Here is a 26,109-nt window from a genome sequence, read left to right on the forward strand (position 1 = left end):
AAAAAAAACATTAATTCTAAAAATAATTAAAAATATAATTTGTAAGATAATAAAATATAAAAATGTTTTACCATACATACCTTCAACTAAATAACAATATATCTCTAATAATCTCTACTAGTAATACTAGCAATAAAATAAATATCAAATTATTTTAGCAAAATAAATAGGTTCTACGAAATAAATATTCTTAATCAAAATAAATAACAATTGTTTATTGATTCAAAAAAAACAATTGTTTACAATCCCAAATATTAATTTCAAACTAAATATAAATAAAGAAATTGGTGAACCGAATTGTTAGAGAAATAAAGCTAAAATTAGTTAACTCGAGTTTGCAAACCATTTGCTTCCTCCAACGGTATTGCTTCTAATGGATAAATCAATCAACTCATTTTCCACTGAATATATAATTTAAAATATTAGTGAAATAACAAATATTAAATTAATTAACTTTTACTTGAACAAAATATTGAGTTATCGAAACACCATACAAGTTTGAAGGACCAATTGAGCTTTTTAGACAAGTTCAAAGACGAATGATGTATTAACAATTTGTTTAATTGATATAAACTGCAACCTAGATCTCGCAGATTTTTTTATTCCAATCCTTTATATGTATTATAAATTCATATTTGATATATATATATATAGTATATTGATAAGTGTCCAATTCAACGTTCAAATGTCCATTTTAGTGCTAGGTTATTTAATTAATTTAGTGTTATTTCGGATATTATTGCTTGTTTTGGTATGATTTGTTTCCACAGGACTCAAATGATTAAAAGGAGCAGAATTGGACTTAATTTGAAGAAACTTTGGAGCTGAAACAAAATGGAGTTAGTCTTGCCCAAGACTAGCTGAATCAAATGAGCTGAAACGAAATTGGAGTTAGTTTTGCCCAAGACTAAGACCTCCGAACTGATGATGTTTAGATTGATCAGGACTCTTTCCTACTCAAAGAAGAAGGCAGAAAATAAAGGATATGAGAAGATTAGAAAAGATTTGTGATTGGGAAAGATATTCTTTTGTTAGCTAATTTGGAGGGATATATCTTATTTACAAAACATTAGGTTTTTAGATTAGATTATCTCTTTCTCTTTTTTATTAGACTTTTTACGTACATTTTTCCGAGATCGTTCTTCATACTGGAAAACTCAGAAACATTTATTTTGTTCTTTATGGCTATTCATAGCTAAACCCTTTATTTCGGTTAAGGGATAATTCAGAGGCAGGAATCTTCAAGTATTGTGAGATCGTTTCTCTTCTAGTATTTTCCCTTTATTCACTATGTTTAGGGATTTTATCTCAATTGTTAGTTTGCTTTTGAATAATACGGCCGATTGTTCATTTGATTAAACTGGCATACAGCTATCTGATTAAACTAGATAATCAACGAGTCATTATTTAGTTAAATCTGAGTTAGTAGTAATTGATGTTATAAAGTTGAAATCTAGATTGTATTTGGTGATAATCAGATTGACAACTGAGAACTCTCCATGTGACATTAATACATCTATTTTTGACTTTATCTTATCAAGTGAATGAGTAATTAAGTTTCTGAATCGATATCGCTGAGAATCGGTTGGCTTAGATTAGGTTTTTCTAATTCCTAACGCTGTTAACGGGTTGAATCTTAGCCGCTGAGGTAAAGTTATTTGTTAATTAGGAGTTAACTACAGTCTTACTTGGTTAATTCATTATTTAGGAAGAATATACCAAACTAGTCTGATATGCAATTTAGAAGAAACATCATTTCTGTCAATGATCAAGACTAACTGAATTCCTTGCCTGAGAATCCCTTAGTTGAAATTCCAATTAATCATTTTATTCAATTTCAACTCAACTTCATTACTTTTGTTAATTTAGAAATCATCTATTCCAATTCCCCATTTTTACTTTTTATTCATTTCCTTGGTTATATTTACAAATTAGATTAGTATTAGTCCTTTGGGTACGACCTTTGCTTACCCTTGTGCAAGCCTAAGGGCTGCGAAGTTATATTTATTTTTGGTGGATTCGACAACCGTCATATATCATACATATTATGTATAATTATAAATATAATAAAGTTTATTATAAAAGGTTTAAGATTAATATCACATATTAATGTGAGGTTTAAGGTGTGGGGTTTAAGATTAATATTTATTGTTGACTTATGATTAATATAAATGTAAAACATAACCAAGGTTGGAGAGGGGTCGGAGTCCGACAAACGCGCTCCAATATAGATGATTTAGGAAGGGTTGAAGAGTAAGGACTAGTCGTGAGATGATAGTTAACATACCTTAGAATTTGGTTATATCTGCCTATATATAGGGTTCTAACTGAATCCTTCGTTTGCTAGGAGTCCTGTTGGTCTTAGGATTTCCTTCTCATGTTAGGACTCTTGTCCTGGGAGAAATCTTTTGCCATGTGGAACTCTAGTTGTATCGAACGTTCCCTTATAGGGGAATATAAGCTTCTAAAGGACTTGAATGTTTGTTTTATCACGCATGGTTTAATAATATTGAGGGTTATGATGATGTCATGTGTATGATGTCATTTTATATGATATCATATATCCCCCCTAGGGAAAAGGTGGTAAAGTACTGCGTCTATAGCGGCAGTGGCTTCCATTATTCGCTTGGAATTTTTGATATGATTGACCGGATCTCCACTGCCTCCGTATTGGCCAAAAGTATGAATACGGAACCTTTTGGGCATCGACTAACTTTGAATCTCCTTAGATAAAGTTGTGCATGTGTCAGATAAGGTCGAATACCTGTGGTATGCACCAGGTCTATCCAATGCCTCCTTTCTAAGAAGCTCGTACATATCTTCTTGCTAAATGGTTTGTCTTTGTCCTCCTCTTTTGGTGTATTCTTGTCTGAATACTTGTTATGATCAATGTTATCGACATATTATATAGAGTCTATGATATAGTTTAGCCCCGTTTTATATGCTTTTCTAGCCTTAATTTCCTAGTTTGTAATGTCTTCTACCTATTAATCGTCTAATGGGTGCTTTGAGTTGTTTCAAGGACAAACAGACGAGAAACGGAGTAAAACGGGATGAAAAGGGCAACTTCTAGTAATGCTCGACGAGCAACATTCATTCTTCGACAATATCGCACTAGTAGGCAGTCAACACACGGATCAACATAAATTAGATCATTTCTCGGTGAGCAGAAGCCAAGTTGCTCGGTGAGCAACGACCCAAAACAGTTTTCTATAAGGATTCCAGCTATCGAAAGCCCAATCTGAATCCAACTCCAATCATTCTATTTCGACCCTAAAGAGGCCAGAAGACCTATTTAGACTAAGAGGCGACATAAAGTACTATTAATAAGAGCTCAAACTATGTAATAGGAATCAATTAATTACCGTAGAGTAGATTTATGCTTAGTCTTAGTTTAGTTTTATTTTCTGTCTTTATATTTCAGTTTAATTTATTGTTTTCATTCTGTTATCAGTTTAGTTAAGTGATGCGTGTTTTACGTATACGTGCATGTGAAGGCAAATATACCTTAATCGTGTATCAAGTAATAAAGTGAAAGTAGAGTATCGTTCCCACGAGGATGGTGTTGAAACACCTTTCCACATGATTTTGATTTGACAAAATTATTTAAGTTAATCCATGATTACGGGACAATTAAATTTAAGTGCTTTGATTTAATTGTACTAATATGTTTGTTCAATGTTGAGTATAAATATAAATGGAAATAGAAATAAAAAGTAAGACATGACGAAGACAGCATGAGAAAACAGCACAAGCTGAGTAGAGTGTAACTCGGCGTGATAAAAGAAAAGTCATCTTCAGAACAAAAGCTTGAAGATCAAGCTAGTCAACAAAGCTGAATGGAACGCAACTCAGTATCAAAAGTAGAGGAGTCTTCTTGAGAACTATGTCTTGCAGACCATGGAAGCTGAGTAAAAGAGAACTCAGTATCTGAATTAGCAATAATCGAAGACAACGGCTATCAAAGTCATGTTGAGTAATCTTCAGGACAGCGCGAATGATCCGTTTGCTAAAAGACAAGCTCCGACAACTGTCTGCACCAATAATAGAAACCTTGGAATTATGCAAAAGCCAATTTCGAGATGCATGGGTCAACTGTTCTTTCGCTAAAAGACAAACTGGCACAAGAAGACGAAACTTGTGAGAAGAAGACAAACCTGACGCTTGCGGAATTCAGACGACAGGATTGGCCTGCAAATCTGAAGCTAACCAGAGCCTTGTCGCAAAAAGAAGCCGTTTGGATTCAACGGACAAATCCAGAATTCAAATGGATAAGTCTTCAGAATACAACTATAAAAGGACAAGTATACTTCTTGGATCCAAAAAAAGCCGATTGCGAAAACAAAAAGAGAATAAGAGCATACATACAAAAAGCACATCAATACAAGAAAGAGATCTTACACCAAATTTCTATTCCTGTGTAAATGCTAGAGTGATTCTCTCTGTAATCATCTAAAGTGTTCTTTGTTTAAAAAAGAACAATCTTATATCAATCATAGTATTGAGAGAGTGTGCTGAGTACTCGGTTTGGTACTCAGTGGTAGAGAAAATCTAAGTGCTGGGTTGTAGCGCTTAGTGGAGTTGAGTAGACGAATAGAGGACGGTACTCTTGCATATTCAACTGCCTTGTAAACGGTTTGTGCTCTACCTTTAAAGAGCTCAATATTGGATTTAAAAAGCCCGGAGGGATTCTGGGGACTGGACGTAGGCGGAGAGGCCGAACCAGGATAAGTCGTGCTGAGTAATTTCTAACTCTCCTTCAATATATATCTGTATGTGTTGCTTGCTATTTTTACTCAGTATATAAATTGCTTAAGCTGACACTGAGTAAATCAGAGTGCTGAGTTGGAAGCTGACTACAAAAGTGTCATTTTCCAACTCACAAGTAAAACAATTCTAGTCAGTATCTGACTAAAACCGTCTTACGCCTCACTCGGCCACGCTGACCAAAACTGAGTTGCGAAACTCAAAGAATTAAATTAAGTCAGTGCAATTAAAGCGAAAAAGTTACATTAGTTCCTAACCCCCCCCCCCCCCTTGGAACTAATCACAAGGGACCAACAGATGGTGATTATAAGTATTAATCTCTTTGCTCACTATCTATTATTTAAACAATCGAAATGTAGAGTTTATTAGACAACCAAGTTCAGACTTAAGCAAGAAATGAAATGAAAATTATACAAATTAGGTGAGAGATTACTTATATTGAAAGAAACTAAGGCTTCTAGCTTCGCTTCCTCTTTGCTTGGTAATAACATTTAACCCCTTTTAAGTTGTTTTATCCGTTTTAAGATGGCGATTTTTCTTATTAACTAATAGATTCTCGAGATTGGCTCTAAACTCTCGATTAATTACTTTCCGTTGGTCTGGTTCAAGTAATTAATCTAGAGAATCATTAAGTTTTATTAATCTAAACCTTTTTAATCTACTTTACCTTGGTCTGGCTAAAGTGATTACTTAAGATTCAAGAAAAACCACTCGAGTAATTAGTTCTAAACTTTTGATTAATTACTTTCCCTTGGTCCAGCTCAAGTAATTAATCCAAAGAAGCATTAAGTTTTCTTAATTCCAACCCTTCGATTTATTACTTTCCCTTGGTCCGGCTCAAGTAATAAATCTAAGATTTGTAATAAGATTCATGAAAAACCTTGGAAAACCAATAAGCCACACTAAATGGTCATTAGGTCCAACTTATGAATTTCGATTAATCAATTTAATCACGGTCAATATAAACAATTAATTATATTCAAGTAAGAAGTTGGCCCATCTCCTACAAGCATTAAGAAACATAAGTTAGTTCTCAAAAAGAATAAACATAACTTAAATAGGTCAAATGTAATTATCACATAATTAAAGTTAAGATCCGCTTTTAGTCTTAGTTAAGGGGGTTTTAGCTCACGATTATATTAAAACACACCTTAGAAAGATAGATAATGGAATTCATAGTAATAAAAGAGATTAAAGTTTAGAAGAAACCGTAATGACAATTGCCGAACGAACTTCTTCGGTAACTTGAAACTTACTTTTATTGGATGAAATTTTGCACAAACAAAAACTTGAGCATAATAACAACAATCACAACAACAAATACAACTGATCTTTGAAGAGAAAAATCAACAAAATGACATTATAGAGGGACGAATTAAGTCTAAGTTTGGTGTGTCTTTAAATGACACACATAATTCTAAAGACCAAATCTCCTTATGGCCTCCCACTCTCTAATCTTCTGAATTCAGCCTTTAAGAGAGGGTGGTGGAAGACTTTGACAATTTAGGAGTTAAAATGTGTAAAGGTGAGAAAGGAATCATACGATTTAACATGTTTATCAACTTTGGATAATTTTCTGGGCCTGATACACTTCAAATTTGGAGATGATTATTTTTAGTCATTTGTACATCTTTCTCTTAGCTTTCCAACTCATTTTGAATCGCCTCAATCCGAGTTTGTATGAGGGAGATAAGTTGAAAATACAAAAATATGTCAAATCTGTCCTAGTGTAAACAATTGGACATGTAATCTGTCAGCTCCATCTCAACGAGATGCATGTTGAATGTCACTAAAACTCTCTTTTTTGGTCCATTTTACTTCCTAGTTGTCGTCTTAAGTCCCGACTTGGTTATTTGTGCCGAAAATCTTGCAAAAGTGTCTGAAAAACACACGAAAGTGACTTAGATACAAAAAATGATGAAAATATAAGAAACTATCATTAAAATTTATTAAAATGATGCAAAATAACTAGTAATTATGTAACGTCCGTGTCTAAAATTATTCGATATATATTTTGGAGTAATAATTAATTATTATTTTAACTACACTGTTGGGTTCAATTTAATATGTTTATGTATAAATTAAAATTTTTGGGTAAATTTTAAGAGAAATTACAAATCAAGAGGATCTAAACCAATATTTTTCCACTAACAATATTAATTTTCGGGTTTTTATAAAAATAAAAACAATAATAATAGTAATAATAAGTTATGATAATAAGAAGCATGTAGGACAAGTGTCCTATTACATGTCCTTATTTTAAAATAGTAAAGAACACTTGTCTAAATTATATTACATATACATCCACATGTCTAATCTTTTCTTATTCACGTCAACTATATAATTGAATAGGGATGGGGAATGAAATTTTTTTGGGGAGGGTAATCCCAGGAGAAATCGTTTTTCTCTTTTAAAAAAAATGAATTCTTTTATCCTCTTTTTACACAACAATATTCAAAGCTCATATTTCAACTTTATTTGTACCAATTCATTTTTTTTTAATATAATGATTTGAAATAGTTGTTTTACTTTTTGAGAAAACAATTTGCATTAACATTAGTTTTGTGTCTTAATATTTTTCAAATTATTGTTTTATTTTTTATGATTTTAAAGGAATGAAATCAAAAGGGAGAAAGTTTACTTTGTTTTTGAATATAGGAAACTTTCATTATTTAACAATTTCAAGATACAAATTCAAGATAAAATAGGTCCAATTTTATCCGGATTGAATCTTCAATTAAGCAAAAATTTAACGACCTTGAATTAGAGCAAATGGTTTCATGTGGACATACAAGAGTTCTAACGCTTGATGCATTAGACCGTCTTTCTTAACAGTCTACAAAAGTCTACAAAAGGTAATATTTAATATTATTTTCTTTTAATAAAGTTCTAGTTAGATACTAAATTGTTAGTCTCAATTTTATATATATTGATAATTGAAAATAAATTAGTATTAAGAAGAGTCCTAGTAGTATCACAAGTCTAACTGAACCTTAAGTCGGAACTAACGATACCAGTTTAGTGTTAATAAATAAAAATAGTTCGATAAAAGTGTACAAAAATAGTCTGATAAAAGTCTTTGATTAATATTTTAGTGACTTTAAATTATCGAGTTAAAATAAATTATATATTAGGACTAATACCAATAATTGTTAAATAGAGTCTATATAAATTTGAATGTAAAAGTAGTAGAATAATTTGAATGTAAGATTTGGATGAATATACTCTTAGTAGTTTAACGTGGTCTAACGAGTCGAATGGTATTCATAGTTCTAATTAATTATTCAGTTTAGAATTTTATTTTCGGTGACCGAAAATATTCCTTTAAGAATATTTATTTTTAAACGATATTAAATTTTATTAATAGAATATTTTGAGCTATTTAATTCTTGAAGTTGGATTAAATTATGAATCGATGATTTTATACGAGTTTTTATTACTTATATTAAAAGAATATTAATTTTAAAGGATTTTGGTATTTTGTCTGTAAATTATTTTGAATAATTGTGCTTATTTGCGAAATAGTTATAATTGAAGGTGAATGGTTTATGGTTATGGAATTATTTGGAAATTTGATTGTGAAAAGATATTTGAGTATATTGTTATTTTATGAGTTTTATATCCATCTAGAGTAATCCAGATTGGTGATTTTGATATTTGAAGACCATGTTCAGTGAGGAACATGACCTATGTACACAGTATAAAGACCTAGTCGGGTATTGGCAGCGAAGTGTGGGGTAAGACCAATACGAGATTAGGCAAGGTTAAAGAGACGTCTCGATTATGTGATATATGTGGTTATGGATTGATATATAAGAGGAGAAACTCTAGAATGGATATAAGGTTTTATGTTTTCGGATTAGCTGATTTGGATATAAGGTTTTATGTTTTCGGTTCTGAGCTGATTTTGATATAAGGGTTTATGTCTTCGGTTATGAGTTGATTTTGATATAAAGTTTTACATTTGATTAATTACGAGTTCGTTTGATTACAAATTTGGCTTGATAAAGCGTTTCATCGATTACGGATTTGGTTGATTAAACGTTTGATTGGTTACGAGTTGTTTTGATTAAATGCCGATATAATGATATCGATAATTATCTGTGATTTGAGTTGATTTGATAACGTGATTTTAAGGTTTTTAAGTTTAAATTTTATATTGTCGAATCGATAAAGTATTCGCGTATATTAAATAAATAATAAATAAATTTTAGACGGTCTGAATAAGCGTTTTTGGTATATTCCGAAATTAAGTTAAGTTTTTAGGAAATTAATTAAGTTTTTAACATATTGAAAATTGATGAGTCGCATTCGTAGATCGGGATGGTAAATATATTATGAATAGTAGTAGTGATAAAATGAAGTCTATTAATTTCAAGCAGTGTGTAAATAAGTTAAAGAGAACTACCTAAAATGGGTAGAACTACGTGGCTTTGATTCCCGGTTTAAATATTAAAAGACGTTCAGGATACGTAGGAAGCTTGATAGAATTATCGAGTCCAAGCCAAATAATTAATAAAACTTTAGGTAGTCCAAATAAATTTTTATCTATTAGAAAATAGATTCATGTTTCAGACCGATAGGTGTTCGCTATCCTATCTTCCTTTCATACCTGATGCCGTTTTGGGTCGGGTGTGACAAATTAAATACGAAAAACGATATAAATTACGATGATCACATTGAGCAAACTTGACATTTTAATTGTTTTTCACCTTTTATGAATCAAGTTCAGTTTATTTGATTTCAAGTTCCATCTTCCTACATCTTATTCTTGAATTAATAAACTTCAACTTCATGAATACAAGTTCTTATTCGACCCATTCCATTATGCCTCCGCGTATTAGCTCAGACATGAGCTAAAACACTATAGGCTAGGATGGCAGTGAACTGTGTTTAGCAAATAGGGATCATTAAATGAGCGTTTGGATTGTGTTATAGGAGTAAATGAGAATTAACTAAAAGCAATGCTTACCTCTATCTAAGAAACCTAACCAAAACCAAGTAATTGGGTAGAGAAATTGAATTCTGAAACCTAATCAAGTAAACAAGTCAATTGAGCATATTAGTTAATCATATACGTTAACCGGATAGTGCGGCTTCGTGGTCCAGGTTACGGCTTAACCTTGGTTTTCACAGCGTCTAATGCCTTCAAGCACTATTAGGGATTTTTCCTAACCAAGCATCAATCTAATAGTATTTGAGGTAGATTTAATAAGTTGTTGATCATAGTTACTATTTTCGAATGGAAAATCACCGTCTTGAGTTAACCTTTAAGTTCACACAACGTACACTTATCTATTCACTCTTAATTAACAATTCTCCTAATTGTAATTAAAAATTTCCTATTACAAGACAAATGTCATGTAGATAGATGTAGATTTTCTATTAGTGGAGAGAAATTACATGGTTAAGATAATAAAGGCTTGGGTTAATACATCATTTGTTCCGAACTTGTTTAAAATGCTTGATTGGTTTGGTTCTTTAAACTTTTAAAGTGTCTTGATAAGCCTCCCAACTTGCATAAAATGTGCAGTTAGCTCCCTAGACCTGTATAAAATGTAATCAATTGATCACTTGGTTGTAAAAAAGTAAGTTAAATACATAAGATGTATTGCACGAGTCTTAGAATGTTATACATAATTCACCGGAATTGACTAAAGTCTTGTTAGCCACCGGATTTTGCATAAAGTGATGTGTTAGTCCATGTTACAAAGCAAGAAAAGATTTGGACAAATTGAAATACATATTACTTTTTTTTTTTTAAAGTTCAAATGATCAATAAATCACCATAAACAAGTTCAATACGTCAATATGTCACTGTAAATAAATTCAAAAGATAAACAAGACATTTTGTAAATTCAATGATCTAATTAGGTTTTTGAACCAAGTTCAGTGAGCTTCTGATGTATTAAGCCAATTTTTAAAGAGCAAATAGAGACAAGTGCCTAACCTAGAAATGTAAACTTGGGTGGGGATTCCTGTCAACGTTGGGGATCTAACCCAACAGAAACATGGAATCCTCAATTAAAATCCCTTCAAGACAGAGATGGGGATTGTTTGATTCCCTCCAAGCGGGGATAGTGCAGGAACAGGGATAGATATCCCTGCCATGTGGGAATCCCCATCCCCAATATGAGCCCACGGGGATCATATTTCTTATTTTCTTATATATGATTCTTTTTAGAGTTATTAGATTAGGTCAATTTCATTCTTTCTTTCCGCCACATAATTCAAATATAATATTATTATCTATCGTTATAATGGCAAATTCCACGAAAATGGTGGAAAAGTAGAATAAAATATTTTATATATATCAGAAAAACATAATGAAACGGGAAAAAGGATCCCATGGGGATAAAAATTGTCCCCATTTAGATTTTGAGAACGGAAACAGAGAATCTCCAATAAGTAGAAGAGCAGGATGGGGAATGCAATCCCGACGTATCGTATTATATTTTGAATGTAGCCCGTAACGATAAGGGTATTTACTATTTAGGATATTAAAAATAATCAAACTCTATACATAGGCAAAATAATAATTCTTACCCATGTATTTGACCAAGTTTTGATCCTGAACTTATATTGGTGAAGTTTGATCCCTATACTTTAATTTTGGCAAGATTTAGTCCTTATGGGCGAAATTAGCAAACTTATTGGAAGCGTACTCTTTATGGCAGGGGCAGTGCCAGGGGAGGCCCGGAACCGCAACCTCCGAAATCACCATTACCAGTGGTGGTTCCGATCCCCTGTTTCTAGCAAATTGAGGGTTTGGAATGCAAAATAGCCCATCAAAATTATATGTCGAACAAAAAATTAGCTCAGAAAATAATATAAAAAAAGGCGGCCCGGTCGCACTACGCGTCCCCACTGAGCGAGGGTCCGGAATATAATTAGTGTAAAATTAACTCCCTCATCAGAGCAATCGTGTATTCGTCACTACTTTATGATATATCGGAAATATCTAGATCCGCCTCTGGATGTATTCATTTATTTGAAAACAAATGGAGAAGTAGTTGTACAAATAACTGGGTAGTAGATGACAATAACATTTTATGATCAATATATCATACTCATTTTTTCACACTAATTAAAAAGCTTATACTAATTATTTAGAATTAATCACAACATCTAATAATATTAATTAATTTAAAACATGATTTGGTTTGACGAAAACAGCCTGTCTCAAAAAAGGAGCCGAATCCCAAACAAGAAATGAGGCTTTGGCTAAAACATCCCCCACCCTATTAGCCTCATGTCTAACGTAATTAACACTGTAAACATGGAATAAGCTAACAAGGCAACGACTAGAGCTTTGCTGCATGCCAAACTCGGAAAGATCTTCACGACGACTATTGAACCCATCCACAATTCCCTTCGCGTCCATCTCAACCACGACAGCATCCCAACCCTAACTATGAACCCATAACATATTATCCCCCAACCCACGAGCTTCTTCCAACTTCGGATCCCAGCAACCAGCAACGGAGCTAACATGACAAGCTCGGACAACACCCGCCCGTCTCGACACAGGAAACCGAAGCCAGTTGTGTTACCTTGGACATCTATAGAAACGTGTTTGATGCAATGATGAAAAGGGCATCAATCTTGATGTGCATACTTATAACATCTTGATTAATTGGTATGGTAGGAAGAAAAGGATTTGCGAGGCAAAGCAACTTTTTTAAGAAATGGTTCTTAAAAGTTTTAACTGTTATACATATAATTCTCTTATATAGGGCTTATGTCATGCAAGAAACCCATGTCATGCAAGAAACCCTTCGGAAGCCATGAAGTTTTTTAAGGAGTCGTGTGCAAGTGGCTATATTCCAGATACAGTAACTTACTCAATTTTGCTACATGGTTTTTGTGAACACGGAAATCTTGATGTTGCCTTATACTTATTTCATGAAATGCAAGTCAACAAGTTGAAGCCCGATATGTTTATCTATAATATCCCCATTGAATTCTTGTTACAGACGTGTTTGATGTGATGATGAGAAAAGGGCATCAATCTTGATATGCATACTTATAACATCTTGATTAATTGGTATTGTAAGAAGAAAAGGATCTGCGAGGCAAAGCAACTTTTTTAATTGAAAGTTCCCTTATTCTGGAATAAATGTAAACGGGTAAGTTCTTTGTCTCGCAGATCCTTTTCTCCTTACAATACCAATGAATCAAGATGTTATAAGTATGCACATCAAGATTAATGCACTTTCTCATCATCACATCAAACACGTTTGTAACAAGAATCAATGAATCAATGAGGATATTATAGATAAACATACCGGGCTTCAACTTGTTGATTTGCATTTCATGAAATAAGTATAAGGCAACGTCAAGATGTCCGTGTCCACAAAAGCCATATAGCAAAATTGAGTAAGTTAGTGTATCTGGAATATAGCCACTTGCATACGACTCCTTAAAAAACTTCATGGCATCCCAAGGGCTTCTTGTATGGCATAAGCCCCGTATAAGAGAATTATATGTATAACACTCGCAAATCGATATAGACCTTCAGAAGATCAAGGGAGGGCGGATCCACAACATATAAGCAGGGCTGCGGAGGTAAAAGGGAAGAATTACAAATAACATTGGCCCGTTGGAAATCAGTCAACAGCTCCAACAATTCCGAACACAAATCTGGACAGGGACCAATCGATGATTCCAGGGCTTATTATTACGTCGGTTTCAAATTTCCGATCCTCCAAAAGTATCCACCCCTAACGTGACCGGCACAGTATCAGTCTTTTCCAACAATCCAGTAGCAAAACAGCAATCCACAAAACTAAGTTAGCGCGATTGGGAAGAAAGTCACTGCAACACCGCCAAATGAAATGCTTCATAGCGCAATTGGGAAGAAAGTCACTGCAACACCGCCAATGAAATGCTTCACCTTGGCGAGAATGTTAAAATTCCAAACAGTAGTCCAAGAGTCAATCGAGCTCAGTTGAAGATGACCCAGGACCAGACAAGCAGTCACATGATATCCTGATTTAACCGAGTAAATACCAGCTTTATCAAAGTGTCAAATGATACAATCTTCTGCCATTAGGTCTCCGGAAGGTTGGCGCAAAACAGTCTTGCAGTTTCCACATGCCACAACGGTATGCAAATGACTAAAGACAGCTCTTCTGTATCACAAATTATAAATTCATTTTCTCAAAGCTTGTTCCATAAACGGATAGCTAAACAATTCAAACTACTAGATCCTATTTGCTGAATCAATATAACAGAAATAAACAGTACTTTTAACTTAATTAAAGGACTTACATATTGAAGCATCCTTGGCACTTCACCGCCTGCACCCGTAACAAATCAAATAAAAGAAGCTGAAATTAGACATTATTCATCAAAATCGCACAAACCGCAAGAGCCAAACATGAATAAGTCATCTGGATACTATGTTGCACGGAAACTCTTTTTTGGTAGCGTTTCCATGTTTCCATTACCGTTTCCTAACTAAATGTTTTTAGAAATAACGTTTCCCGGTGTCCGTTTTGTATCCGTTTCAGTTTCCGTGCAACATAGCTGAACATGAACAAATACAGAGATAGAATTTATCATGAAAAATGAGTTAGGAGAATGAGCAAGACGTTCGAGCTTGGGCAAACTAATTTCAACGGGAGAAATACAACGGAAATACAAGAGAACAGAATAAAATAAGGAAAATTCCATCAACTGGCAGTATGCAAAGCACAATATTCAACTTCAATCGCCCTTTCTCCCGAATGAGCAACCCTCTGTAAGCCTGGCACGCCCACCGATAGGTTGGCACAAAACGGTCTGGCAGTTTCCACACACCACAACAGCGTGTGGATGACTACAGGCAGTTGTTCTGTATCAGAAGTTATAAATTCATTTTCTCAAAACTTTGTTCCACAAAAGGACAGCTAACAATCGAAACTACTAAATCCTATTTGCTTAATCAATATAACAGAAATAAGCACTGGTTTTAACCTATGTTGCACAGGCACGGACACAGAAATGAAAATGGAAACGGAAATGGGAATGGGAATTTTTATTTCTAAAACATAACCTTCATAAAATAGCCTTCAAATGAAAACGGATACGGGCACAGACACGAAACGCGGAAATGCTGCCTACAAGAAGTGTCCGTGCAACATAGCTTTTAACTTAATTAAAGGACTTACATGTTGAAGCCTCCTTGGAATTTCACACCCTGGACCAGTAACAAATCAAATAAAAGATGTTGAAATCAGACATCATGTCTTACTAAAATCGCACAATCCACAAGAGCCAAACATGAATAAGACGCTTGGATACTGAACATGAACAAATAAGAGATAGAAATTACCATGAAAAATGAGTTAGGAGACTGAACTAGACGTTTGAGCTAGCTTCATAGGCTCAGACCCGCAAACTTGTGAAGAAGAACCAACCATGATAACCATCTGCAAAAAAAAACAAGAGAATATAAAATCAAATTTGCAAATACAAAATAGGGAAAGCAAACTCAGATGAAGAACGAAAGGGAAGCTCACCTGAGTTTTTTTTTATTGGATAATCTTCTTCACTAAACCATTAAACTAGCAACAACGTCGGATCGGAGGAGCAAGGAAGCATAATATTGTCTTTAAATTCCATGACAAGAATCATCTCCCAGAAATCCATGTCAAGTAAATCCGCTTTCCCCAGAATAGTCAAAACGGACACTAACAAATCATCCAACCTTTCCTGAAACAGTAAGTTAACAAATTTACATAAATGAGGAGAACGAGGAGCGAAACCCTTGAAAATCATCTCATCCAAAACAAAGGTTGCTTCCTTGAACTGCATCCCATTACAAAGGGCATCGAAAATAATCCTATACGACACAACATCAGGTGCACATCCAAGTTTTGGCATATCTTCAAACAAATCTTTTGCTTCACTCCATTTTCCATCCTTACATAACTCACTAAGTATCACATTGTAACTGATAATATCCGGCTTACATCCCTTTTCCTTCATTTCCTCCAAAATCTTGTAAGCAGTTTCAAAATCTTTGTCCTTACACAGCCCGTTAATTATTACATTATAAGTCACGATATCCGGTTTGCAGCCCTTTGATTTCAATTCCTCAACGACTCCAAAAGCTTCCTCTTTTCTCCCAACCTTAAGAAGACCATCAAGTAAAGTAGAATAAATTACTGCATCCAATTTGACACCATCCCTAACCATCTCCTCCTTGAGCACAAAAGCTGAATCCACCTCACCGACCCTGAAAAGTCCCTTAATCAAGGACGTGTAGACATATCTGTCAGGGCTTACTCCATGTACCTCAACCATATACTTCTTCAATTTGAAAGCCTCTTCCAATCTCGACTCCAAGCAAAGGCCATTAATCAATGTCCCAAATGTCACCGAATCCGGAATAACGTCTCTTTTCCGCATTTCATCAAACAGTTTCCACGCATCATCCAATCTTCCCTCTAAAGTCAGCCCACGAATCAGTATGTTATAAGTGCAAGTATCAGGTCTCGAATGTGCCTCAATATCCACAAAAAGCTCCCTCATCATATCAAATTTTTTGCACATCATAAACACGTTTAGCAAGGAATTATAAGATTTTACAGTCCTTTGGCAACTAAAATTAGGCATTTCGTCCAACACTTTGAGCGCATTATTAAGGAGGCCAGATCGGCCATAGAAAGTGATGATGTTGCAAAAGAAAGCTTCTTTAGGGGCAAAACGTGTTTCCCCTTTGAGCTGGAGGAGAATTTCCTCCATATCGTTAAACATTTTGGCACGGCCAAGTTTGGTAATGATGAGATCGTAATTCAGAAGAGAGTAGTGGAAAGGTTTGTTACAAATTGGGAGAGTTGGGTTTGGATTCCGAAAGAGGTTGAGAGCGAGTTTAGGGTCCTTCTGCATACGAAGAAGAGAAGAAAGCCTGAAGGAGGAGATGGTTTTCTGCAAGCTCATTTTCTTCCAAGCCAATAGCAATCTATAAAAAATAATATTTCATATCTATATTCAGCATCTTTTACAACTAAAGATTCAGCATTCCTTACAATTCAAGTTCAGGAAAAACATTCGAATTTGAATTTACATAAAATAGTTAAAACCAAAATGAATTTGAGAAAGAATCTCAACACAAAACTTGTAGAAAACTGAGGAATGCTAACAGATCTCTCAGTGTAATGTAATATTAGAATGATGTGAAGTGATAGTCTAGGGTTTATATTGTGAAGGTAAGAAGAGAAATAGGAAAAGACAGCAGAGCACATACCTCGCAGTGTGGATGGAAGATCTGGCCGTGGGGGTGAGACTGAGAATATCGAAATCGCGGCAAAGTGAAGACTAAATTACTGAAGGAAAAAGGGGGAAATTGGAATCAGATAAAAGAAAGAAAAATTCAAGATTTATTATCACCATGTGGAAATGGTGATAATAAGACTTATCTGAATTTGGAAACCCAATTTGGATTTACATTCTTATTTGGAATAAATTTAATTAAACCTTGTTTTTTTTTTTAGAATAGGAAAATCCTAATTCACATTGGATCTAGACATGGGGGGCTATATTGCAAAGAAACTCTTTTTTTGGTAGCATTTCCATGTTTTGTGTCTGTTCCTAACTAAATTTTTTTAGAAATAACGTTTCGCGGTGTCCGTGCAACATAGGTGGTGGGCAACCTTGAATTTTTATGAAAGAGATGAATTAAGACTTAATTAAACACTGTATTTTAATTTGGACAAATTTAATCTATGCACTTGGTACAATTTATCAACTAATCTGCTTCAATTTTTCTCTGTGTAATTATGATATTGCCTTTAATTGCTAAGAAGCCTTAGGAAAACCTAATCAAAGGACAAGTTTGATTACGAACGAAGTAATCCAAATCCAACAAGGATTACAACCTCTTATTTATAAATAAAATACTCATAAATTTTGAATTTCATTTTTATTGCTTTTCCGATCCTTCGCAAACTGCAAAGCAAGAACGCATCATGGTTGAGAAGGAGAATCTGGCATTAAGAGAGAGACTGAAAGAAGCATACAGAAAGAAGATCTGTCACGAAAATGATGAAAATAGGGATGAGATAATTTCTCTCGCAAGGATCATTAAGGCTTATCCTTTGTCCTTTATGTGACAATCTTGGCGACCAGATTGATTAAAGAAACCAACTCTTTATTTGAAAACATGTCTTCCAAGTCTTTGTGCTCCATGAACAAGACAGAGAAATTTCTCAAAAGCTTAAGGAAACAAGAGATTACTCTTTCCTACTTTCGGATAATCCAGAATTGAATACGAAGCCAATTCCACCGACTAATAACATTTCTCCTCCAGCTAATGGCCAGAAATTACATTTTCAGAAAAGGAATTCGGTCGGCAAATCCAAGCTTCCATCCACAGGTTCAAAAAAAGCAAGGGACTTATCCTAGATTTCCTATATTTTTATTCGCGCGGCATTTTTAATTTCCCATTTATTAAAAATTAAAATATCCCATTATTGGATCATCGACCAAAGTCCGATTGTTGGGAATAACGTACGAAAGTCACTTGGTCTCTAGGCGCATGGGTCAGATATTCCGCGGAACGGAGTTCGATGATCCAATAATATAATAAAACGAATATCTCTTGCTTTTCTAAACATGTGGATGGAAGCTTGGATTTACCGACCGAAACCCTTTTCTGAAAATCTAATTTTTGGCCATTAGCAGGAGGAGAAATCATATTAGACGGTGGAATTGGCTTCATGTTCAATTCTGGATTATCCGAAAGTAGGAAAGAGTAAACTCTTGTTTCCTTAAGCCTTCGAATTTTTTTCGTCTTGTTCATGGAGCCCAAAGACTTGGACAACAAGTTTTTTAATAAAGAGTTAGTTTCTGGTCGCCATGATTATCACAGAAGGGCCAAAGAATGAGCCGTATTGATACTTGCCGAGATAAATTATCTCATGCCAATTTTCTCCATTTTCCCAACGGATCTTTTTTCTATATGCTTCTTTCAGTCTCTCCCTTAATGTTAATGCCAGATTCTGCTGCTCAACCATGGATACGTTAGGATCAGAAAATCAATATAAAGGAAACCTAAACCATACAGTTTTTTTTTTTTACATACAGGAGGCTGTAATCCTTGTTGGATTTGGATTACTCCGTTGGTAATCAAACTTGTTCTTTGATTAGGTTTTTCTAACGCCTCTAGGATTACTTTGGAATTTTACGTCTACAACTTAAAATGTACCCATTATTTCTTGGCAATTAAAGCCAATATCATAATCACAACAACAAAAAAAAAAAATTGAAGCAGATTAATTGATAAATTGTACCAAGTGCATAATTAAATTTGTCCAAATTTAAAATACAGTGTTTAATTTGATAAGTCTTAATACATTGATACATCTTTTTCATACCAAGTGCATAATTAAATTTGTGTATTTCCTGAATTATAAAGGGGAAAATTTTGCCTCCATCCCTGTAGGGATCCCCATTCCCCGTTTCCTTTTGTTTTTCTGTATAAAGGGCGGCCCGGTCGCACTACGCGTCCCCGCTGAGCGAGGGTCTAGGGAGGGGTCCCACCAGTATATATAAAAAAAAATAATTCTATTTTTTCTCCATTTTCTTGGCATTTGGCATAGTATAATGGCAAAGAATAAGATTGAGTTTGAGTCAGGTGGAAAGAAAGAATAAGATTGACCTAACCTAATAACTTCAAAAAGAATCACAAAAAATATATATATGAACACAAAAATTAAATGTTAAGCGGTGAATTAATGGAGGAATCCGCAGGGATCACCGTGGTGGCATATCAGGGATGGGTACGGGGATCCTACAGGGTCAGATATCCCCGTCCCTGACCCATCCTGTTTGTGGGGGACAAAACAATCCACATCCTTGCCCCATAGAAATTGTAATAGGGGATTCTCCGACTCCGACAGGGCAGATCCCCAACAGTGACCGAGAATCCCTGCCCGGTTTGCAACCCTTTCAAAAGGACAAGATCTATTAAAGCCATCTGTTGGAACATTAAGTTTAATCACCAATCAGTAATTGACACTATTAGATTGAGTCTAATACTCTAAGCTCTTAATTCATATATTAAAGTTATTGTATAAAAAGTCTGAATCACCTAATTGTAGATTATACTGTAGACCTAATTGTACTTAGTAAAAACAATTATAAGAAGACTCAATCCTAATTCCAAATTAATTTTGAATAATGACATTTTGTCAGCTTCTTGTGAACTCATCGATCGAAAGATCATATGGAGTGTCGATTAAATTACAGAAAATGCTTACATAGTTCAGTAATGGAAACTAGCAATTGATCCATAACATTACTCAGTTCCAAATTAACCCAAATGAATAGCAGAATAGCAATTGAAAAACATAAATATTTGGAAATTGATAGAGTTTTGGTGAGAAGAAGAATCAAGACAGCCAGCCAGAGACAAAGAACTGGTGCTAGCCGGCGGTGGATGCTTCAGGGACGGCCGGAGTCGCTGGACAGGAATTGCTTATTATGGGGCTGGGATGAACAGAGCTGAAATCAAATTGGGGAGAGGAAATTAGGGGTTAGCCTGCGTTGATTCGACGAAGAAAGTGCCTCTATTTTTTTTTAATAGAATAAAGTGTCAAATTAGCCCCTTATATTGGCAAGCAAAGTCAATTTGGCCCAAATCAATATTTAGTTATCGATTCAGTTCAAATTTTGGTCATTTTTTATAAATTAGCCAAAATAAAATCAATACCTAAACTTTATCATGTTTAAACTTTGATATCTAAAATTTATTTTTATAATATTTTTTTGAAATTTTTTATTTATACAATTAAAAATTATTGCTAAATATTACAGTACATTTTTATATTTTTAATTGATTTTAAAAAAAAATATATTCTCGAAATCTCTTGCTCTCAAGTTTTCTCACTCTACTATCGAATATTTTTAAAATATATATATATTTTTTTTTTAAAGATTGGTTATATTTTTTTAAAATATATATATCAACCTTAATTTATAGAATTCTTTATTTCCATGCATAAACACCAAATTGAAGATAATATATTTTGATTAGGCAGCATAGATTCACCATCCCTTTTTTTTCTTTTGTCATTTTTACAACCTTTATATTTTATTTTTTTAATCTCACTGGTTAGATGAAGATGATCTATAGAAGAAAAATGAGACGAGAGGCTTTGAATAAAGGAGAAGACTAGGATGGAGATCCTGAATAAGTAAGACGGCTGAAATAAAACACTTGAGTGGAGGAAAGGGAAGAGATCTCTTTTCTTTTAGAATTCTTGGAGGAGTAAAAGTGTGGTGAATGAAATTTTTTGAGAGTTTGGAAGTCAATTTTTGTAAAATTAAAAATTGAAGGTTAAAATTACAAAGATTTCGTTCATGTGTAATTTTAATTTGTTATACAAATTGCATTACACATAGAAAGGGGGGAGGGGGGCAATTGTTGGAGTGTAATTTTTATTTTTATGTAAATAAATACCATAGATTATAATTATATTGTATAGTTGATAAATTGAAGATGAAATAAAAATAAGGAAACACAAAAAAGAAATAAAAAGAGTAAAAGAAAATACAAAAGTGGGAAAGAAAACCTAATTTTTAAGAAACCCGAACCTCTAACTTTGACGATTTTTTCGGGGTATCAAACTACGAAATTTTGACACAATAACTAGGAACCCAGAGACTGCTTACGGAGCTAAAATGGACGAGTAGAAGGAGATATGAATTTTTGAAGTTGGACCAGAAATTACCAAGTCCAACTCGGGTATATCTATTATGGCAAATTTTGAGCCATTTTCTTATAGAAAGTTGCACGTGTTACATCCCTAATCTGCCAAAGGAAGTCAATTGAGGTAATGGGATTGAATATAACTACGTTAAATATGTTTGACCCATAGTTATTAAAGGCGCATGGCGCACTAAGGCGCAAGGGGTCCTGGAGCCATGGCGCATGGCGATGGCGCGCGCCAAAGTGAGACAAGGCGCACTTAAAAAAATAAAAATTATAAAAATATAAAACTAACATAAAACTAAATCATGAAAATATCTTAAGCATAAATAAATTTTAAAATGCAAAATAAACCCCATATTAGAAAACTTTAAAGTTGAATACTAATTCCTAAGTTCTACTCCTAATCAAAACTCTACAAATCCATCACTCCTCATCATCACTATCACACTCCTCATCTAAGGCATCATCAAACTATTGATCATCAAAGTTGAATTCCCTTTGGCTTCTTTGTTTCTGTTGTTTGAATCCGTTTAATGTGTTTTCTTTCTAGTAAACTTCTTCCTCTTTTAATGACTCTGTCTCTTACTCTTCAAATGACTCTGTCTCTTCCTCTTCAAAGAGTCTCTTCGTCTTCTACTTAGTTTAAAACCTATAATCTCTCTCCTTTTTAATACTTTTTGTTAATATAACATGTGTTCCATTCCAGATATATAAAGTAACTACCAAAAAACTGCCCATAACTGCCTCTAACTGCCAAGGCGCGCCTTGGTGCGCCTTTGGCAACTGCATTTGGCGCAAAATGGCGCACCAGGCGCGCGCCATGGCGATTGCGCCTCGCCATGGGGCTGCCATGGCGCCAAGGCCTGCGCCTGGTGCGCCATGCGCCTGGTGCGCCATGCGCCATAGGCGCACCTTAGGCGCGCCTTTAATAACTATGGTTTGACCAAAACATAAATATTGGATATGCCTGAATTAAATATGTTTGAACTTACCATAAAGATTGCATATGACGAAATTAAATATATGCGACTTAAACATAAAGATTGGATTGGACTAAATTAGTCAAATGACATCTCATGAGAGTAATGGTCAAAATAATTATTAATTACTAATATTGAAAATATAAGGCCTACAGGTTTATTGTTAGGTTTTTATATCTCCTCCTACTTCGTATTCTCTTCAGAAACTTCTTTTGTTTTTTGCAATTCACATATTGTTAGATTAAATTCTTAGTCTACACTTAAAACGATAGATTTACTCAAGAAACTATGGACAGAAGATCCATTGACACTGATATGATGGATATACGATTGATGTTGATATGGTTGAAGCTGATATGGGTGACACTGATATGGTTGACACCAACATGGTTGACATCGATATGGTTTACACGGACATGATGGACATTGATACCGATATGATGGAGATCGATATTATTGATACTGATATGACATATTAGTTATCATGATCTATTTCGAAATTATGAAGAATATCTCTTTGAGCTTCTTCTTCTTGAAGTATGGGAAAAGCATTCTCAATAGAATGTACAGGTGGAAGAAGTACCAATTGCTTGCGTTGAGGACCTTATACATCATCAAGTTTTTAACCCTTGACATAGAATTGGGAATAGTGGGAAGGACATTAGTGGTTAAAAAATTAGATGCAATTGATCTCTATACGGAGGAACCCAAACTCTTCAAATTTCCTAATGGACTTGATGACGTATATGGTCCTCAACGCAAGCACTTGCTACTTCTTACACCTCTACATTCTATTAAGAATGCTTTTTCCATACTTCAAGAAGAAGAAACTCAAAGAGATATTCCTCATAATTTAGAAGTATATCATGATAACTAATATGTCATATCAGTAGCAATCATATCGATCTCCATCATATCAGTATTAATATTCATCATATCCGTGTAAACCATATCGATATCAACCATGTCGATGTCAACCCCATCGGTGTCGCCAATATCACCTTCAACTATATCAACATCAATCATATATACATCCATCAAATCAGTGTCAATGGAGCTTCTGTCCATAATTTTCTTGAGTAACTCTATTGTTTTTAGGTGTAGACTTATTGTAACAACATGTGAATTGCAAAAAAAAAACAAAAGAAGTTTCTGAGACCGAGTATGAGGAGAAGATAGGCCTTATATAGAGACAGAGAATTAATTTTGAATATTAGTAATTAATAATTATTTTGATAACTACTCTCATGAGATGTCATTTGACTAATTTAGTACAATCCAATCTTTATGTTTAGGTCAAATATATTTAATTTCGCCATATGCAATTTTTATGATAAGGTCAAACATATTTAATTTAGGCATATCCAATATTTATGTAACATATTTAACTTAGTCATATCCAATCCCATTACTTTAATTGACTTCCTTTAGCAGATAACGGATGGAAAATGTGCTGACTTTCTTCATGAAAATAGCTCAAAATTTGCCATGAAAATAGATGTACACAAGGAAAACCAAACATCTATTGTGCCTTGTTATCTGGTTTAATGTCTAAGTCTTAGTACATTGATACATCTTTTTCATATCAAGTGCATAATTAAATTTGTGTATTTCCTGAACTATAAAGGGGAAAATTTTGTCTCCATCCCTGCAGGAATCCCCATTCCCCGTCTCCTTTTGTTTTTCTATATATATATAAAAAAAATTGTTCTATTTTTTCTCTATTTTCTTGGCATTTGGCATAGTATAATGACAAAGAATTAAGATTGAGTTTGAATCAGGTGGTGGAAAGAAAGAATAAGATTGACCTAACCTAATAACTTTAAAAAAAATCACAAAAAATATATACAAAAACAAAAAATAAATGTTAAGAGGTGAATTAATCGAGGAATCCGCGGGGATCCCCGTGGGGCATATCGGGGATGGGTACGGGGATCCTACAAGGTAAGATATCCCCGTCCTTTTGTGGGGGACAAAACAATCCCCATCCCGGCCCCATAGGAATTCTAATCGGGGATTCCCCGTCTCCGACAGGGCAGATCCCCAAAGAGGACGGAGAATCCCTGCCCGGTTTGCAACCCTTTCAAAAGGACAAGATCTATTATAGCCATCTGTTGGAACATTAAGTTTAATCAACATCACCAATCAGTAATTGACAATATTAGATTGAGACTTATACTCTAAGCTAGCTCTTAATTCATATATTAAAGTTATTGTATAAATGCTAGAAGTCTGAATCACCCCATTTTTCTCATTACAGATTATACTGTAGACCTAATTGTAGTCAGTAAAAAAAATTAAACTGTTGACCTAATTCCAAATTAATTTTAAATAATGACATTTTTTGAAAACAAAAGGCAAAAGGAGTCGAATAAATGAAGAAATTAAGCAGTGCCGATTAAACTACAGAAAAAGTTTCCATAGTTCAGTGACGGAAACTAGCGATTGATCCATAACATTACTCAGTTCCAAATTAACCCAAATGAATAGCAGAATAGGAATTGAAAAACATAAATATTTGGAAATTGATAGGGTTTCCATACCTTGAATTGTAAGATATTTTGGTGAGAAGAAGAAGGAAGATGGCCAGCCGGAGACGAAGAACCGGTGCTATCCGGCGGTGGACGCTGCAGGAACGGCCTGAGTCGCTGGACGGGAATCGCTTATTATGGGGCTGGGGTGAACAGAGGTGAAATCAAATTGGGGAGGGGAAAATTTAGGGATTAGCCTGCGTTGATTTGACGAAGAAAGTGCCTCTATTTTTGTAAATCGAATAAAATGTCAAATTTGCCCCTGTAGTCTATTTGGCCCAAATCAATATTTAGTTATGCATTCAGTCCAAATTTTAGTCATTTTTTATATAAATTAGCTAAAATCAAATAAAACCCATTGATTTCTTTCCCTAAAAAAGAAAAAATAAAGGGTTAAGGTGCAAATAGACCCCCTAACGTTTTGGGTCAGAAGCAATTTTACCCTTAACGTTTAAAATGGTGCAATTTACCCCTAATGTTGGAAGCCAATAGCAATTTTACCTCTAACGTTGATAAATTAGGTCAATTTCAGACACTATTATAAAACACAGATATGTTTATTCATTATTCTACACCAATCGCATAATAATTCGTTCTAAAAAAAGGATTTTATGTTTTTTATAATTTAATAATAGAATTTGAGATGAATATTTATAAATTCGGTGGATTTTTTGAAATTTTTTTTGTCTAATCCGTACAAAAAGACAGTATATTTTTTATTTTTTTCACATCCCAACGAATGTCTGTGATTTGTTACTAATAAAATGACACACGTATGAAGTGTAGATAACAAGATTCATGACAAAAAAGACAGTTTGATGAAGTATTTCTGAAATTGACCCAATTTATTAATGTTAAGGGTAAAATAGCTCTTGGCTTCTAACGTTAGGGGTAAAATTGCACCATTTTAGACGTTAGGGGTAAAATTGCTCCTGACCCAAAACGTTAGGGGTATTTTTACACCTTAACCCAAAAATAAATTATTGATACCTAAACTTTATCATCGATACCTAAAATTTGATTTTTATAATGTTTTTTAATTTATTTTTATTTATACACTTAAAAACTATTATTAAATATTACAATACATTTTTATATTTTTAAAATTTATTCTCGACATATCTAGCTC

At 34.0% G+C, this 26,109-nt stretch overlaps 1 protein-coding gene across 4 annotated transcripts; it reads right to left on the reverse strand.

Annotated features, from left to right (window-relative positions):
* Positions 1-11,889: 11,889 nt before the first annotated feature.
* LOC136205164 (putative pentatricopeptide repeat-containing protein At1g53330) lies at positions 11,890-25,169 on the reverse strand. 4 transcript variants are annotated; one of them, XM_065995654.1, is made up of 8 exons: positions 24,993-25,169; positions 19,514-19,732; positions 17,003-17,081; positions 15,273-16,717; positions 15,086-15,182; positions 14,922-14,950; positions 14,041-14,069; positions 11,890-13,901 (listed from the first exon to the last, which is right to left on the reverse strand). In XM_065995654.1, the coding sequence occupies exon 4, from the start codon at positions 16,693-16,695 to the stop codon at positions 15,313-15,315; it is 1,383 nt and encodes a 460-aa protein (XP_065851726.1). In that variant the 5' UTR covers positions 16,696-16,717; positions 17,003-17,081; positions 19,514-19,732; positions 24,993-25,169; the 3' UTR covers positions 11,890-13,901; positions 14,041-14,069; positions 14,922-14,950; positions 15,086-15,182; positions 15,273-15,312. The 4 variants fall into 4 exon arrangements, with proteins under 4 accessions (XP_065851726.1, XP_065851725.1, XP_065851727.1 ...); XM_065995653.1 differs by lacking the exon at positions 19,514-19,732; XM_065995655.1 differs by lacking the exons at positions 14,922-14,950; positions 19,514-19,732.
* Positions 25,170-26,109: the final 940 nt, after the last annotated feature.

The sequence above is a fragment of the Euphorbia lathyris genome, chromosome 9, assembly GCF_963576675.1.
Source record: "Euphorbia lathyris chromosome 9, ddEupLath1.1, whole genome shotgun sequence".
Taxonomy (NCBI): domain Eukaryota; kingdom Viridiplantae; phylum Streptophyta; class Magnoliopsida; order Malpighiales; family Euphorbiaceae; genus Euphorbia; species Euphorbia lathyris.

Bases quoted from the DNA above. Each gene is read 5' to 3' on its own strand.
- LOC136205164 (XM_065995655.1), bottom strand. From the start codon at position 16,695: ATGAGCTTGCAGAAAACCATCTCCTCCTTCAGGCTTTCTTCTCTTCTT.